We start from the raw sequence: 18,397 nt of genomic DNA, 5'->3' as shown, positions 1-18,397 counted from the left end.
AAGTTTACTAAGGTAGCATATCACGTAGTAGGTAGAGCTGCAGAGCAATTAGTAAAGATACCGATTCTATATAAACAACCACATGCGACCTCGACGAAACACGTTTGTTGCGATAACATGATTTGCGAGTTGTGACACAAGCGAAGAAATTGCTTTTATTTCAATTTATGGATGATGTTGCCGACATTAAAGATTCTATTTGATGTAATAAACGTGATGTATTGGGATTCAATTTATTTGACGAGAACAGATGATCGAAGATTGTTTCTTGATTCAGTCAGAGCCGTAATGTGAAGATAATGCTTTTTATGGGCAGAGAAATCTTTCCCGAAGGGGAGACTCTTTTTACATTTATCATTTTATTACTAAATAAGCGTAACCAAAAAGGATAGTTTTTCTATATACATGAACGCTCAGCATAGTGTGGCATAGTATAAATTGGTACTACTAATATATATTCTGTGGTATAAATTGATTATTTCTATGGAAGAATAGACAAAATTACAAATAGACAATTATTCCTTAAAACTAGACGTATCTATTCTTTCGCAGTTCTAATGTGACTGCGTGTGGTATATTTAATTATTAAAATTCAATGTTTACTATTTCAGTTTGATGTCACTACAGTCGTTGGAGCTGAGAGAGAATCTACTTAGATCATTACCAGAATCACTGAAGAACCTCACGAAATTGGAGAGGCTAGACCTCGGGGACAATGAAATCGAAGAATTGGTAGGTTTTTTTAACTTATTTAATAGTTATCCATGAAAATCTACAATTTATAATATGAAATTCAACAGTTATTTTACTGCCTAATTTTTATCCTTGGAGTATAGAAACCTTGTTTTCTTCCCATGGTCTTGCAAAAAAACGTAGACAAGTATTTTGCGAGGCTTAAGATATCGCTTCTTTTATTTTCATTTATTATTCACATATCAAGTTGGAGATTACATCTGTGCAACTGAGTTTCAAAGACGTGCATCGATGTCACTAGAGCTCCAAACTCAATATCTGACAATATTTTGAATGATAAATCAATAATAAATATAGAGGCAATAACGTAATTTATGTTTAATTTCAGCCCGGGTTCGTTGGGGAGTTGCCTGCGCTTCAGGAGCTCTGGCTGGACCACAACAAACTGCAGTACTTGCCCAGCGAGATCGGCAACCTCAAAGCCCTAGTGTGTCTGGACGTTAGCGAGAATAAACTAGAGAAAATTCCAGAGGAGATCGGCGGGCTCTGCTCACTGACCGACTTGCATTTGTCGCAGAACATGCTAGAAACCGTACCGAACGGTATAGGAGACCTATCCAAGTTAGCTATATTGAAATTGGACCAAAATAGACTGCATACGTTAAATGAAAATACTGGAAGGTATGTATTGTTTTGCAGTGTTTTTTATGAGAGAGGATGGAAAACTAGGAGATAAACTTTACAGGTGGTAAAGTTTATCTCTCTGTCCGTCATAGAGATACACTTTTCCACCGGTAAAGCGCACAATTCCTCTAAAGTCTAGTAAATGCTCTTAAATTGTGAAAGGACAATGGAATGCCATCCATGACTTATTTTCCCACCTCTAAGTGCTGCCGATTTGTATTTAAACGTTAAAAAATCGGCTATTACTGATTTTATTGGGGACTGTTTTATTAAGGCCTTAACAAAAATGTGAAATTCAGTAGAATTCAACGCAAGTGTCTTTTCTAATTCTGCTTTGTCTTACTGGTATTACCGGCATTATTTGGGCTGTAGGAGCCTACTTTTTGTCAGCCTACAATATTACATCCCTAACTTGTAATAAGTGTACCAGCATACTCCAACAAAGGATCAATTAGTCCAATCTCTGTGCAGCTCTGCTTGTTGACTGACGTCTCAAAGGAAATTGCAATGTTCAGTAATTAAAGTTTGATTCGCAAACTGTTGAAGCTTCGACAGAATCGTTAAAGTTTACCTGCCGCTCCTACGCAGGTGTTTAAAATAGTTCACAAGTTCTTGTACGTAACTCTATTCTGAACCTACGGTTCATAATTATATTGCAAGGAACTCTGATAACATTTTATGAATTCCGAAGTTCAGAAACGATTTTTTGGTAATATTTAAAAGTACTTATAAGGGCTCGCACACCACCTTTATCATTCCACCAACAGTGTATATCGCAACTAATTAAAACTTGATCTCTTAATAACTTGATCTCTGAATAAGAGTAAAGATTTGTGAATTTGATCATACATAGTTTTACGTAATACATTGAGATTTAATGGTCATGGTTAAGATAGGGCCCAAACTACTAATTAAGTATTTAATGTATTATAGCATAACGTGTACCATGTTTTTTAATTCCATATTCTGTATTGTCCATCGTGAGAAACACTAGCGATTATGCTAAACACATTTAACCACGACTATAGCGTAAAAGAGGATTAAAAACGCCATAAAAATTACTTACGTAAAGTGGCAGTTTTTATACCATAATGGATTAACAAGAAATAAGCGTTATATTTTATAAATTTTAGTCCTTATTTATGACCTAATTGTAATGTAATGTGTAACACAATTAGTGCCCCACTGATGAGCACAGGTCTCCTTTCCATAAGTCCTGCGGGGCTAAAATGGTCGCTTAAGAGAATCATATTATTAATCATAACATGATTCATTTTTTTAAAATCGCAAAATGCAAGTCTGCTTGCAATTCATGTCTAGTAATTCGTACTTTTTGATTTTTTGACAATTCATTAGCTGAATTGATTAAGAGGAATTGCTAAATGTGACCATTTTAGCCCCGCTGTGCTATGTCAAGCTACTATTAAAAAAAATTATTTTTATTTTAGGTGTACGAGTCTACAAGAGTTGATATTGACGGAGAATTTCTTAATAGAGTTGCCCAAATCGATCGGGAATCTCAAGGAGTTGACGGTACTGAACGTAGATAGGAATTCTTTAGCCGAAATACCTTTGGAGATAGGCAATATGACGTTGTTGGGTGTTCTCAGTTTGAGGGACAACAAGTTGACGAAATTGCCCAATGAGTTGGGCAACTGTAAGTCCCTACATGTATTGGATGTTAGTGGCAACAGGTAAGAAAAATGTTTGAGATTTGCTTGTTAAAATATCGTACTTTCTGTTAGAAATACGATGAACAAGATAGATATATTAATATATCTTATTTTACCCAGACTTTACTTTTAACATAATATATTCGTAACTCAAAATCTTATTTTGAAAAATTTAGAGGAGTAGCTTTTAACATAATAATAAAAAAATATATATTTTATAGATATGGTAACACAGTTTTTATTTGCTATACATATTATTTAATAATTATGTTTAACCTGAGCCAGCTAGGAACAAAATTATAATTTTATACATGATCTCTTTCCAGGCTTAACTACTTACCCTACACACTAGTGAATTTAGAATTGAAAGCGGTGTGGTTATCAGAAAACCAAGCGCAACCACTACTTACCTTCCAAACCGACAGGGATGAGGCAACCGGGGAAAATGTACTCACATGCTTCCTATTACCCCAACTGAGTTATACACAGCAGCCAGGTAAGTGTGCGATATACTTAGAGCTTGCTGCTTTAAGTGTACTGACAATTGTATTTGATTTTAATGAAAAACAAATTAAAAATGGCGTACAACCTGATCCAAAGGTTCAACATTTTGGATCCTTGATCCTTAGCCAATCTATCGATTATTTCTGAATTCAAAAGTTGGTGTTATCAAGGAACTGCTAAAATCAAATACAATTCAAAAAGCTTTGTAGGCAGCAAATGTTAGATTTCACAATTTTTGTAACAGAGAAGAATAGAGATAAAACTATGGATTCGATTTTGGTCGACTCTATTTTTTCTCTGCTTCTCTATGCACAAAGAAGTAGTATTTTAGTCTTTTTACCAAGCGGTAACTTTACTGCCTATAACTTTTTTTATCAATCAAGGTTTTGTATATATAGAGGAGGCAATGCGAGCATAAGCATAAAGTAATAAAAATGTAGAAGAAATTGTTGTATAATATTGGCCTCCGTAGATATAACAAAAACCTTTGTTGAAATTCAAATGTTTTTTGTCCGTTGGTGATCTTTTTATGACATTTTTTTCTGTAAATGTTGTCTTTTGCATTTGCTTCTTGTGCTTTTGTTTAATTATGCAAGTGTCAATAGCTATTTACTTTACAAAAAAAAAAATTCAATTATTCTCTAACTTTGAAGATTTCTTATTAATAGAAATTTCGTGATAACAGTCACTAGGGCGTGGACAGTCGTAATCATAACAATGCAATGATATAATTGATAAGTTTTGATAGACAGTTATCATGATTAAGTAATGACAATAAATAATAAGTAATTGAAATCCTTGTAAATTCATTTTCCCAGGTAATAATAATTAATATAATTTGTTTGGTTATTCATTAAAATGAAAATATCTAGGTGAAAACAGTTCATAAAAAATATATAAGTTGAATAATGTTGATTTCAAGTTTCCTAGATTTTAAGTAAATAGCTATTGACTGGTGTTTGTTATGTTTTTGCTGTGTAAATAAACTAAAATTATTTGACAATTGTCACACCACGAATAGAATTGGATCATACGTCAGAGGTCGGCAGTGGCACATGGTTCAGGGAACACAGATTTAATTCACAGTCACAAGAGCTTGATAGAATTAGAGGTAAGTTGTATGATCGATCTACTCCAACACCGCTTTGTAATCTATCCAAACAAAAAAAATTGCGTTCACAGAATGCGTGCATGCACGCATTGCTTTTTTTTTTTGCAAAATTCGTAAAAGCAAATTTGCACACACGCAAATTTGCTTTTACGAATTTAGAATAATTTTTTGGTCAGATTACATTTTTAGACTTACTTGTAGATAGATATAAGTCATTTTGAAGTAGGAAGCAGAAGCTATATGTAGATGGTATATTCCTACATGAAAAATTAAATATAAAAATTAAAAATATATGCTTTTGACATACTACCAAACTTCTGTTTCTTATAAGTAGTACTTTTTTTTTAATTGAATACAATGTACCTACTTTTATGTAAATAGAATTATTAGTAATTTGTACAACTGTACACATACAATATAAAATTAACACACATGTAGTTATAATATGGTACATTATAGTCAAACTATATTTTATTCTCAATTTGAATGCTTTTGTCGATTGTCACGCAATGCAATGTTGTGTTGTCCTGTTTTGATTACATAATTCTTCTTTTACTTTTGCCTTCTCCCCTTCCATTTTTAACCAAATATGCTCAACAGAAACTCGGGATCAAGACTCAGACGACGATTGGGAGGAGAAGGAAGCGTCTCGCACCATATCCGTCAAGTTCACTGAAGACATGCCAGAAGCGAAAGAGGTGAGGATATGCTGTTGTCTCTTTCACACTCGAAAAATTTCGTATCGAAAATCTAAAGCTTTCTATTATCGACGTTCAATGAGCGAATTTAGCTTAACTGCAAAATCTAGGTTTAGGAGAGCGGGAAAATGGTTTAGGAAAAACGTGTACGAGAAATTTACGCGTCAGCGTGCGTACTTGGCTATGAGTTCGTTGTTAGTTACTCTGGAATAATATTGCCATAATTAAATAATGCATTATCAGTATTAAATATTAATATACAGTATAAATACGTAGTGGTGTAGATATTAGCTATAAATATTATGAGTTCGATTTTATGTTATACTTAATGTTTTAATTTGTATATTTTATGTGTAATCTATTAAACTATTTTAACCGTCGTCTAAAAAAGGAGGCTCTTCGTTTGTACAATTTTTATATTTTGGTTATTGGACCTTATATATTATTGTATTTAATGTAATCTAATAAAGTTGTATTATATTTGGCTTTTAATGTTTTATTTTTGCATTTGTATGTTTTTTTTACTAATTTATTTTAATTAACATAACTTACCACTAGCTAAAAAGATACATATTAATAAAAAGGTTTTACACAACATTATAATAGCTTCGTCTAATCACCGTATTCAGGCGATTAGAACTGTATACAATTGCAGGCACTGATCATGCTGCAGGCATTTGGCAGATACCATCAATATGTAGATTAAAAAATGCTTACACTTGACAGCTAACCTTAAATACTTGGTGCTTAAATACAGGCACTTCCAATGTATAAAATGTTTCACATATGTAGTTAGTTAACCGAATCTAATATATTATTATTTGTAGACCCATAGTAATAAAACTATGAGAAATAGAAAATATAATATACTTACATAGGTTATAATGATATTTTACATTAGTACTAAAACCTACAAACTCGAACACTAAAACTATGAATAAAAAATAGAGAATATATATAAACTAGTAAGTAATGGTAAGCATGATAAATATTTTAAATATAACCTATTTGTAGCCAGTGGTCGCAAACCTCACAGTAGAGTTGCTAGCAAAAATTAATAGATTTGCTAATAAATATCAAACTCTAGGCCAGAATCCCGAAAGGATGATGATGATTATAGGTACAATTACTAAAAAAACCGGTAGCTTCGAGACCACTTCTTGTTTAGTTAATACAATCAGGCGTTACTTTGCGGAATCCATAGCTTAATAAACCTCAACAAACTTTACTTACAGGTTGAGGTTTATTTCGCGGTATATTGCTAAAAATAATAACATATTAATATTTTTTATACTTACCACTTCTTGTTATAGAATGCCTCGACAATACAGTTGTTCTTATCATTATGAACCTGATGGGTGTGATATTAAATTAATTCTCTAAAGATAGCATTTGCAAATATTCCTTGCACTGTGTACAAGATAAGATATGAGCCTGCTGCTGTATTGAATAATGTGGGAAAATAATGAAACAATTGGTTTTGTTGCACTTTATTCTTTTAAAAAAATCTACTTACAGCCCATTTGCAGTCTATGATATTGATTGGTGTGTGATGCTGCAAAAAAAGTGATGAAAATATTATTCTGACTGCTGCACCACAGAGCTAAATTAGCGAAAGTTAGTTTCACAAAATGCTGCATACGTCTTAATGTAATTCCCTCAATCTTAATGTATATAGCCATTACAATAATGTTATTTTTATTTCTTTGCTGTGTTTTTTTCAAAAAAACTTTAAAAAAAAAAAAGAAAATTGTTTTCAAAAAAACTTAGCTTGAAAGTGTTGTCTGAAGTGTAAGCTAAGGTTTAAAGAAAGTACATAGTAGAGCGTTAGTTAAGGGTAGCCCGTAGCAACTAGAGATGTGCCGACTGGTCGGTAAAGCCGACTAATCCGGCCACTTTTGCAGTCGGCGAATAGTCGGCAAAAAGCGCCGACTATCCAGCTTTTTACTTTTTCATTTTTGCTACTTATTGGAATTACATTTAAGAAAAACCTTGATTATTATAATGTGTTAATATCACACTTATTCAGTTTTATACTTTTTAAAATTAAATGAAGTGTTTCTGAAATTACCTGCTAGTAAAGAAATATATTTTTTAAAACAAATTAAGTATGTATTATTAAACCAAGATTGCATGTAAGTACCTACATGAAATATTTTCTGAAAACCATCAACTGTATTACAAAAACAAAAAAGTAACGTATGCGAAGTAAACATGACACGATCCGACAGCTTCGCAGGCGGCGTGTGTGACAAACCCGCGAATCAGCAGTAAAAAAGTGTTACGGAAACTTCCGAAACCATGATCGGCTTGCATCGGCCGATTAGTCGACTTCTTTACAGCCGACTAATCGGCTAGTCGGCCAAAGTCATGATCGGCACATCTCGAATAACAAGTAAGGTTAGGTGAATAAACCGTTTGTCTTAAAGGTGTAAAAATGTTAGTTAAGGGTCAATTTAGCGTATTCAAGTAAGGTTAGGTGAATAAAACGTTTGTCTTAAAGGTGTCGTCGATACAGGAGGACAGTGAGGAAACCTCCGACTCCTTCTTCGGCGCACAGTCTATGCTAGGGCTGAAGCGGCCCCTTAACGCGGTCCGCAAGCTAGTTACCACACAACGGAGGACTTCCCTACAGAGGCTATCCTCTATTACTAACCTCGCTGAGGTACTGACGAGAGGAGTGCATTCATTTATACACCTAAGGCCCATTTGCGCCTGGCTACAGTTAATCCTGTGTTAAATATTATGGCCGTTTCTCTAGTTTCTCGTATGAAAGAATAGGTATGATATTTTAACACAGGTTTAGCTCTGATTGGCGCAAGGGCTTTATTTGTGATTTTTTTTGCATCAATATATACCTAATGGTTCCCATACAATTAATGTTTTTACATAAAAAAACAATTTTCAAATTAGGTTAAACTTACCTGGGTAATACTTTTATTATATCTTGATTAAAATTGAAGACTTTTAGACATTTATTAAGAATATTAATACAGAAACTATAAAATGATTTTATGAATGCACTCCAAAAATGCCTCCCGGTCCTTCGTTTAGTTTGCATAGTAGTGTACCTCAAGGCATGTTCAAAGGATACTGCACGTTCGCACCGCGCACGTCGTCCCACTGTGGTGGACTTGTGATATCATCATTCATTAGTCATTACGCTTAATAGGTTAAGTGGCTTTATAATTTGACACACGCCCTATGAAGTAATGTAGAATTTTATTAGGGCCCGCTTCCGCCAGTCTGGGTAGTCGGTTGTCAAATATCATGCTGTCTCTTTCTTTAATAGTAAATAAAAGAGATAGCGTGATAGTCCAGGAATTTTAATTTAGACTGGTGGAAATAGGCCTAGGATAGTCGACATGATTATGGAAAATAGTTTCTTGAAACATTAGGTTATAGACAGTGATTTTACAGTATTATGCATTTTAATTCTTTTTGTAATTTTGTATTCATTAAAATAATGTGTTATGTAATGTATAAAAGAGCATAGTAGCTTAGAAATAGTTTTACACAAAAATCATTAGGATTTTTTAGATTTTTTTTATCCGCTTTCAAAGTTACAAATTAGTAGAGCAATCACTTTACTTTTTAATTCTTATCCATTTAGAAATCTATGCTATGGTTAGTCTACCTATCGGATTCGACATTTATTTCGATTCAGATATTTTAGTACCTATTTCTCTAGAAAATTCCTTCAAAACTTCGTCTACCAATAACTTAACTCTTAATAGAAACTTCGCTCAGCACGTTCCAAATTCGATTCGCATGGGCGCATGTTTTTGATTCGTGTGCGTAAATTAAAAAACAAAACTCATCCAACCCTTACTTTTCAGACGCCGTTTGTGAGACAGAACACGCCACATCCGAAGGAGCTGAAGGCTAAAGCTGTGAAACTGTTTACTCGGACTCCGGAGCAGCAACCTGAGAAGCCAGTAGATCCGCCCACTGTGAATGGAACCATCAAGTCGCCTCCCGAACCCGTGCAGGCTACAGAGTTTGTTAAAGTAAGTTTTTGTGCATGGTTAGTAAGAGCGTATATTTTCATTGATACCCAAGTAACCAATAAGCAATTTAGAAAATAATTGAATACAAAGTTCTTACGCCAAGAACAAACGTTTTTGACTGATTTTGACACATTTGGAAATATCACTATTTTATATAACGTAGCTACTAGGTACGCTTAGATCGCTTTCGCGCTACGTCTGATTCGAATCCGAGGTAAGAAGTGTGTGAGTAAGCTACCATACAAATAGTACTACGTCTACTTCGGATCGGTATCGAATCGACGAAAGTGATCTAACTAAACTTCCAGTATTAGACTCCTGAGACTCTATTTCATTACTGGTATTATATTTCACTCTTTTGAATATGACTTTAAAGGACATACAGCTGCCTTACTCCCGACAGAATCAGAACCGAATGGAGAATCGAATCAGCTTGATCTCAACAGCTTTCGCTACTTCCGACATATTATATACTAGCGACCCGCCCCGGCTTCGCACGGGCATAAAATAAATTTTGGCCTAAGTCACTGAAAAAATGATTAAAATCGATTCAGTAGTTTGATTTTAAATAATTTATATTCATTACTACCCGTGGCCCGCATTGGTCGGTACTGCCGCAAAAGCAACTTACGTCCCGCAATTTTTAAATCTGTAATATCTTCGAAAAATATATTCATTTAAAATTAAAATCGTAATAATTATGCTGTAAAGGGCCATAATCAATAATGTATTTAAAGTATTTAATTGAATAAGGATTATTGCCGTATTGGTTAAAATCGCTTTGAAAATTAGCCATTATTTGAAGTTAAAAGTAAATGACAAAAAAATATGTTATTGTGGGATATATGCTTCGGAACGAATGGGCCGGCTTGACCGGAAAAATACCACGTTCTCACAGAAAACCGGCGTGAAACAGCGCTTACGCTGTGTTTCGCCGAGTGAGTTTACCGGAGGCCCAATCCCCTACCCTCATCCCTTCCCTACCCTCCCCTATACCCTTCCCTTCCCTTCCCATCCCTGCCCTCCCCTATTACCCTATTCCCTCTTAAAAGGCCGGTAACGCACCTGCAGCTCTTCTGATGCTGCGAGTGTCCATGGGCGACGGAAGTTGCTTTCCATCAGGTGACCCGTTTGCTCGTTTGCCCCCTTATTTCATAAAAAAATAAGTAATATACCATCGCGGAGTTTTCTGTAGACCTTTTCAATGTGTACTTGTACTATTATCTATTCTGTGGCATTGGTAGCGCCCACTTCGAAACGGGTATAAATCGCAATATTTTAATTTCGCCATAACTTCTAAGCCAAACGTCCAATTTTATTCATTCAAAGAGCAAATATAATCTACATAAACTGTACTTAGTGATGAAATTATTTATTTTGATAATAATTATTAGCATGAGTAAAATAAATGCGTTTAAATGTAGTCAAAAAAAAAAAACAAGATTTTTAAATAAAAAAATGGTTTTTGTGCCTCACTTGACATAGATAGGTATATTGTGTCGCGGACATTTTTGTAGATATTTATAAGATCTACATTTACTTAGAACATTGTATAGTTCTATCTTTTATAGTTTAGGCAGCGTACGCAAAATAAGTAAATTTTCTGGTTGTTTCCGAAAAACTGAAATATCTTACGGAACCCTATATTCTCCAAAATAAAAAGTAGCCTATGTTACTCGTAAATAATGTAGCTTTCGAATAGTGAAAGAATTTTTAAAATCGGTCCAGTAGTTTTTGAGCCTATTCATTACAATTAAACAAACAAACAAAGTTTACCTCTTTATAATATTAGTATAGACTAGCGCAAAATCATGTCGCGGCTCAATTTGGAACTAATTTGATCTCAACGGCTTTTCCCGCTCCTGACAGCTATACTAGCGCACGATCGTACTGCGGCTCAATTTGGAACTAATCAGACTCGCAAATCAAAATCGTATCAGTTTCGGGGGTAAGCACCAGCTTAGCAGTTAAAAGTAATGCAAATAACTTTCAATCCGTCTTTAATTTTTTTTTCTTTTCTAACAGCCTGTACCAGCGCAAGTGGTAACGGAGGTGCTCCCGGACGAGGACAACTCGTACGACAATCGCGCGCACGAATCCTCCGAAGGCGAACAGGAGGAGAACGATGATTCCGAGGAGCTCGAGGTATGTTAATAATTAATATTCATAAAGATATATATTACGGATATCTTATTCATACTTGCTGTATTCGTCTATGCAATGGAAACGACACTTGACAGAAAAGGACAGTATGATTGAGATATTCGTCATGTAAATAGATGAATGATGAATTTGGGACTCACGGTGTTAACGATATGGTGGTATCGTTGCGAGGGGCAGCACGGCGACACGCCGCACCATCTTAAGTTACACAGCAGATATCTTATTCATTGAAATGACACTTTATGAAAAAGGACAGCAAGTAGCAATTATAAATGAGATATGCGCCGTGTATTTTTTAGTAGTGCATTTTGGGGTTTATTAACGTTATGGTGGTAGCGGGGCGAGGGTCGGCGGGTGGCGTGGCATGGCGTTCGGGACAAGGACGGCAAGATCACGGGCGGCCGCCTGCACCGCCGGGATACTCCACACCACCTTAAGAACAAGCGCATCAACACCATCGACGCGGGCCGCGCCAGAGATCTCATAGCGCAGGTGCTCATGAGAATGTCGATCTCTACCGTCTTTTCACTTTTGGTCATTGACCGCACAGGGCTGGTTTTATTGATAGCTAGATGACGAAAATTGGCTTATCGCACGAGACCCGTACATTTTTTCGAGATAAATAGTATCTATGTCCTTTCCCGGGACTTAGAGTATCTCCATGTCGAATTTCATCAAAATCGATTCAGCAGTTTGGGCGTGAAAAGGTAACGGATTGAGGCGATTACTTTAAAATACAGCGGGGCTAAAATGGTAGCTTTGGAGAATCATATTCTGAATCATAATATGATTTTTTTTAAATCGCAAAATGCAAGTCTGCTTGCAATTCATGTCTAGTAATTATAGTTTTGTGCGTTTTATGATGATATGCGTGACACATTATAATTGACAATAGTAGGGAAGTTACCTAACAAAAATTAATCGATAGTTTAAAAATATCGAATCACATCGTAAAGGAATTGCAATCGAAATTATCGATTTCGTACTGACATTTCAGTGGTGCCGGCGATTTAAGATGGCCGCCCTTTATCGATTTGATTTCGATTCAACAGAGTCAATCTCTATTAACATAAGTTCCGTTTCATGCATATGACTTTTTTCAAATATTTTCGTAACAATAATTTTATACTCCTATTTCACAGTAAATATTTATAATTTTTATTAATAAGTTAGAATTTAGCATCTTTTCATTTTTATTCATTTACAATTATAGGAAACATTTGTTTTGTAGATGGAATATAATTTATTACATTTTGATTTTTTTTGTTTTCTTGTAAAAAAAACCCGTAGCAAGGAACATGAAAACTGTCACTCATATCATCTTAGAACGCACAAACTATAGTACTAATTTGACATTTGTCAGTTTGACAGTTTTGTCAATTCATTTGCTGAATTGATTGAAAGGAATTGCTAAAAGTGACCATTTTAGCCCCGCAGTACACTCAAAAGTAGTTAAACCTCGCAAAATCGTCAAATCAGCAATAACATCAGGGATATCTTAATAATCTTAATATCACATGTCCGTAAAATAATTAACCTTTCTGTAGAAAGTGCATAACTGCTTTTATTTAATATTTTAAAATATTGGCCACATTAGTATAGAGAGCGCGGCGCAAAGAGATTTTATTTGAGTTAGGGCCTGTTTCACCACTTCCTGATAAGTGACGAATAGGCTATCCACCAATTGACTTGACAGATCAAGTATGGAGAATCTGTCAAAAAAGTTGTGAATAGCCTATTCGACACTTTATCAGAAAGTGGTGTAACAGGCCCTAAATATAGCTAGATACTGTGCCTAAACGTCTTTACGTAAACACTAGATAATATATTATGGCTGATATATCCATTTTAGCGTACGTTATAATATAGTAAAATAAAAATGATGTCATGATTCATTAATAATAATATACCAGCCGTTATCACAAAGATAGTAGAGATCGATACAATTGATGTAGCCTGTGTGTTGTGGTTGCATGTGTTGCTTTCAGTTAGCTGTTAGGTTAACGTTTCTTTACATATTATTGCTTCTTTGTTGGTTTTTAAGCTCTAACGTGCTGTTCTCATGTTGCTTATGTTATGTTCGCAATACATTTAATGTGCTTACCTCATTTTTATTTTGTTGGCTTAAATATAAATTACGCTTTTAATAACAGAGACAGTTGTTTAAAGTAAAATATAATTCAAAATGGTGTATTATTAAAGTACAAATAAACTTGAAAGTAGAAGTAAAATATAATTCAAAATTGTGTATTTTTAAAGTAGAAATAAATTTGACACAGAGTCTTGAACGCAACGAACTGTGGTTCCATCGAATTACAAGTACTAGAGATCGCCCAATGGTCGAAATTCGACCTTAATTTCAACGGCATTAGGACGACTAATTATATTTTGTAAAAAATATTGACTTTTATCATTTTTTTTTCAACTCTTGTCTCTGGGACTCAGCTGATCTCAGACTGGCCGTGTAAGCATTGTCTAATAGTGTCTAAGATTCAATAAAAAAAACTATAATCCATCTTCAATTTGTCAACTTGTTGTCAACAGACTTCAACCATAAATAAAAGAGTATAATTCGTATGTATAGGCTTGTCACTCAAAAATCTGTCATTTCTCATGTGTGTGTATTGTAGTGTGTGTAATGTTTTATTTGTTAAAAAAATGTATGATAAAATCATAATTTCAAAATAATATTAGTTCGATGCACTCCTTCACCATAAAAACTATAACTGTGCAAAATTTCATGCACATACTTTTTCCCATTTTTCGTAAAAAGGGTAACAAAGTTTTTCGTTCACGTATTAATATTATGATAACGCTTTGTCATTGTGTTCAAAGTGTGTAACCTACTAAATCATACCGAATTCGTCACAATGCTATTCACACAAGTACCTAGTATCTAAAACAAATTTTAGTATTCTACAACAATATTATAATATGATTAGTAGAGCTGGACTTTGGAAACCTCTTTATTATTTAATAATTAGAACTTAATAAATACATAGTCATTTGGGAAACGTAACATACACTCAGTCGCACTTGTAGAAATATTAACAACGCCCATATCGTAAAATTTCTTCTTCATACCAAACTTCTATAGGGGTTAAAATATATCGCGTAAGTATATCAGGAACTCAATAGCGTTATTCATTTGTTAACGTGTTTGACGTTACCCAATCAAAAGTGCTATTGAATAGATAAACTCCTGTCAAAATCCCCAGTAACAGACAAAACAAAGTATCCATTTGAAACGTACAAAAGAATGTTATGACAAACATTATGCAATATAAATAGCTACCAACTTAGTTTACCTCATGACCCATAAAACTGAACTGAGCTAGCGTTTCTGATTTGTACTCTCTGTAGTCTGCACTGTTCCGCTCTGCCTGTTGGATGTTTTTTATTCGCTTCAAATTCGTATGAATTATGAGCGCTATAGGAAGCTAACCTACTTCGTAATAGTTGCAGGTATTACAGAGTATGGTGTAAACTTCGTACATTCATATTTTTAGTCATTGTCTTTTGTTTTTCATGTTACAAAATAGGTAAACTAATACAGACATAAAATACTTATTCTTGTATGAGTCATCTTAGACATTAATCTGAGATGTTTTTTAATCTCTTTATATTTTCATGTAATAATAAATGTGGTAATTCCCCAACTTTATAGCTGTTGAGTAAAATATAATGTTGATACTCTACAAGTAAAAAAACTTCGGTAGAGGGTAAAATCAGGTTTAAGTAAATGTCTCCCAGACTTCCCATCTTCTTGATTTACGAGATCCTTACTACAGTTTCAATATAATAACTTATCCTTCAAGTAGTCTTAATATTCGAAGGACAAGTAATTACAATAGTAATAAAAAAAACTAAAACGATTGCTAATAAAATAGCACTCACGAGTCACGAGTCATTACTTCCAATGACAATAATCTAGCGGCTATCCCGTCATAATTTGAATTATAATAACTAAGAGAGAACAATACCTGGGCGAGGTAAATTAATTGTAGAGTGACGCGCACGAGATCGGCATCAAGCGATCCATCACGATCGTATCTCGACCTAGCGGCAGGGGCGTAGCTAACTAGCTACCATATATGCCGTATCATAAATTACACGGGCCCCGAGGAGGCCCAATGTGCGTAAGAGAAAATTAATAAAAACTGCATATTTTTTCCCAAATGACGAAAGTAAAAAGACACGCATTTTTTTCATTCCCGCGTTAAGCGTTAAAAGATGGCAGCACTCTACATCGGTTTATTGTGAGAAATCTTTACCCTTAACATTTTATACGGAGGGGCCGCCGATCCACGCTATGCTTCTGGTTAGCGGGGAAAAGCGATCACGGAATCGGACTATTGTCTTGTGAGACGCATCACGCGTATGAAAACTCAATGTTACTTGGCGTTCGCGGGGAAATGCCCGTTAAATTAAATTGCGAGCGTGGGTAATTGTTGGTTCCGGGCTGGTGGGCAGCCCTCGAGCAAGACAGTCGGTACCCAGTCAGAGGCCTCATACAATTTACGATGTTCCGACGAAGTGTGGTGCGAAAAGTGTGTGGACAATGAGGTGTCTGAAAACGGCGGGGGGATGGCTCGCTCGGGTGAGGAATTCGAACGAATTTAATTTTTTAAGTTTGGAACGCACGTTCCATTCGCATAGGAAAACCGTTATTTTAAATCACTTTCCTGGTTCAGTCGTTTCGACACATTTGAAAAGAGATTGCATTAGTATTAGTATCGTTTTGGGAGAAAACAAGTGTCTTTTTGTCTGTCTTGACAACGACCTAAGAAAACAAACTAACATCAGACGCATACCAATTTAAATGTTTCTCTTATTTACATTTAAATTTTAAATCATAATAATTTGGTCGTATCAAATATTTGTTTACGTTTAAAATAAATTCAATATGAATAGAGATTTCGATATAGATAGTTGTGTGCTTTATTTGGCTTGGCTTCATCTTGATCGTGCTCTATCGTACGTACTGTTACTTTATGCTATTTCAGATACACTTTCTCGTACTTTATTTGTTTTGTATGCAGGTATTTATGTTGTTATGTCCGCTGAAATGTTAATATAGCTTTGGTAAAGTGAAAATAAATATACATAGTATAGTCATTGTATTGTCGTAGGTCTAAGTTTTTATTTTGGTTAGCTTTAAATGTTTTTCATTGTGTTTTTTTAAATGATCAGTTTGTGATTGCCGTCATTCTCATGCTCATCCACAACAAAACTTTTTCACTTTTCATTTTCAGATTCGTTGAATGTAACCTTATTTTTTTGTTTGTGCTTATATCTACATCAGATTTTGTATGTTTTATACCTAACTTATAATTTCTACAGTTGCCGCTTCCTACATAATATGCTAAGTTTTGTTGCCTTTTGATTTTTTATATAGCATTTTCAGAAGTTCTGATATAAACTTTATACTGACGACATAATATAGTTCACTCTTATCTGACCATGAACGGACTACCAATCGTTCAGAGCTATACCACTGAATTTCTCCGAGAGTGAACCCATGTTGTCAGTATAATGATCCTTAACCCTCTGCCACTGAGGTGGCGTTCTTGTAAATATTCTACTGAGGAGTAGTCTGTCAGACGTAAACTTTGATTATCAATAAAAATTTTATGGTTAACTTTTTTAATTAAGTTGTTTAGATATAATATGTATAGTATTATATAAAAACTCATTTTAATATTAATTATGTTAAATGAAACACGTAATTACGAAAATATTAAATCTTTATTATCATAGTAATAATAGGAACATTTGTCACAGCCTCCTTTAAAATATTATTTAAAATAAAACGTAGCATAAAATCAACACTTTTAACTTAAATCAGTCTTCTTTAAACATAAAATTAACCAAAAAAAGCAATAAAAAAGAAATCCTTAGAGTAGTTTTTTTTTTATCAGCCTTGAACTTCTCTATTATGTCTTCACAAATTTGTACGGAACATTGCAGACAAATAGGTTTTGCGCAAGCACAACAGGCAAATCTTGTTTTATTTTCAATTTGCTTGGGCGAACTCGACATAACTTCCTTGTTGATGATGATTCAGGCTCCCTGGGGGGTGGAGGAGGTTAATCATTGCCTAGTACACGACGTAAAGTCATTCTCAATTCTCTAGGTAATCTTTCATTATAAACTCTTTGTTTTAGTGCAGGGAGTACTAATTCTCGAGCAAAATCCTGATCTTCATCTATCCACTGCAGAATTTGCTGGTCATTCAAAATGTTGACGTTTTCAGGAGCCTTTCCCTTCCTTGCAGGTCTATACTTTGAGAGTTGCTTGCCATCTAAAAGCAATGATAATAAATGTAGCTGCGCTAAAAGTTCAATCATTAATTTACTGACCAGACGTATTTACGACACTGAAATTATAGCGATTATATGAAATTATTATATGAAATTATAGCGATATTACTGACGTTACGTCTGCCAGATCCATCATTTATTACTGACCTTACGTCTGGTAGACACCAAACAGCTCTAGCTCCACACATACACGCGTTGCAGCTGCCTACACTGCACTGGCGGGCGGCTTGCGTCCACGCAGGAAGGTACAGAGAGAGACAAAACTATACGGCGCGAATTGGCAACGTAGCAACTACTCATAGGTATCCTGGTGTCTGTCAGACGTCACGTCAGTGGCAGAGGGTTAACATAATATGATAACTATCATATAGCGTGTTATTCGTGTATCAATGACTAACGATCTCACTGTTTGCAGGCGATAAAGAAACGAGAGCAACACGAAACGAAAACCGACGACGAGGAGGCCGCAGACGACGCGCCTGATGGTAAGTGTCACCCTCATTAAGCGGCGGATATTGTCACGGAACACCGAGCTAAC

The 18,397-nt window shown here is 34.7% G+C and overlaps 1 protein-coding gene across 23 annotated transcripts in view; it reads left to right on the top strand.

Annotated features, from left to right (window-relative positions):
- The window catches only part of LOC121725279 (protein lap4), a 123,789-nt gene that overhangs the window by 51,314 nt on the left and 54,078 nt on the right, over positions 1-18,397 (top strand). For 13 of the 23 annotated variants that reach the window (XM_042112151.1, XM_042112156.1, XM_042112162.1 and 10 more), the window contains exons 4-13: positions 612-732; positions 1,082-1,374; positions 2,826-3,071; positions 3,377-3,546; positions 4,576-4,665; positions 5,266-5,363; positions 9,203-9,373; positions 11,399-11,518; positions 11,873-12,028; positions 18,275-18,344. In XM_042112151.1, the coding sequence (XP_041968085.1) occupies positions 612-732; positions 1,082-1,374; positions 2,826-3,071; positions 3,377-3,546; positions 4,576-4,665; positions 5,266-5,363; positions 9,203-9,373; positions 11,399-11,518; positions 11,873-12,028; positions 18,275-18,344 (1,535 nt within the window). The remainder of the gene's footprint in view (positions 1-611; positions 733-1,081; positions 1,375-2,825; positions 3,072-3,376; positions 3,547-4,575; positions 4,666-5,265; positions 5,364-9,202; positions 9,374-11,398; positions 11,519-11,872; positions 12,029-18,274; positions 18,345-18,397) is intronic. The other 10 variants (XM_042112168.1, XM_042112169.1, XM_042112166.1 and 7 more) reach the window with 3 other exon arrangements.

Source organism: Aricia agestis, chromosome 3 (assembly GCF_905147365.1).
Source record: "Aricia agestis chromosome 3, ilAriAges1.1, whole genome shotgun sequence".
Lineage (NCBI taxonomy): Eukaryota > Metazoa > Arthropoda > Insecta > Lepidoptera > Lycaenidae > Aricia > Aricia agestis.
The sequence above is the reverse complement of the archived record's forward strand: the minus strand, read 5'-3'. Positions and strand labels throughout refer to the sequence as shown.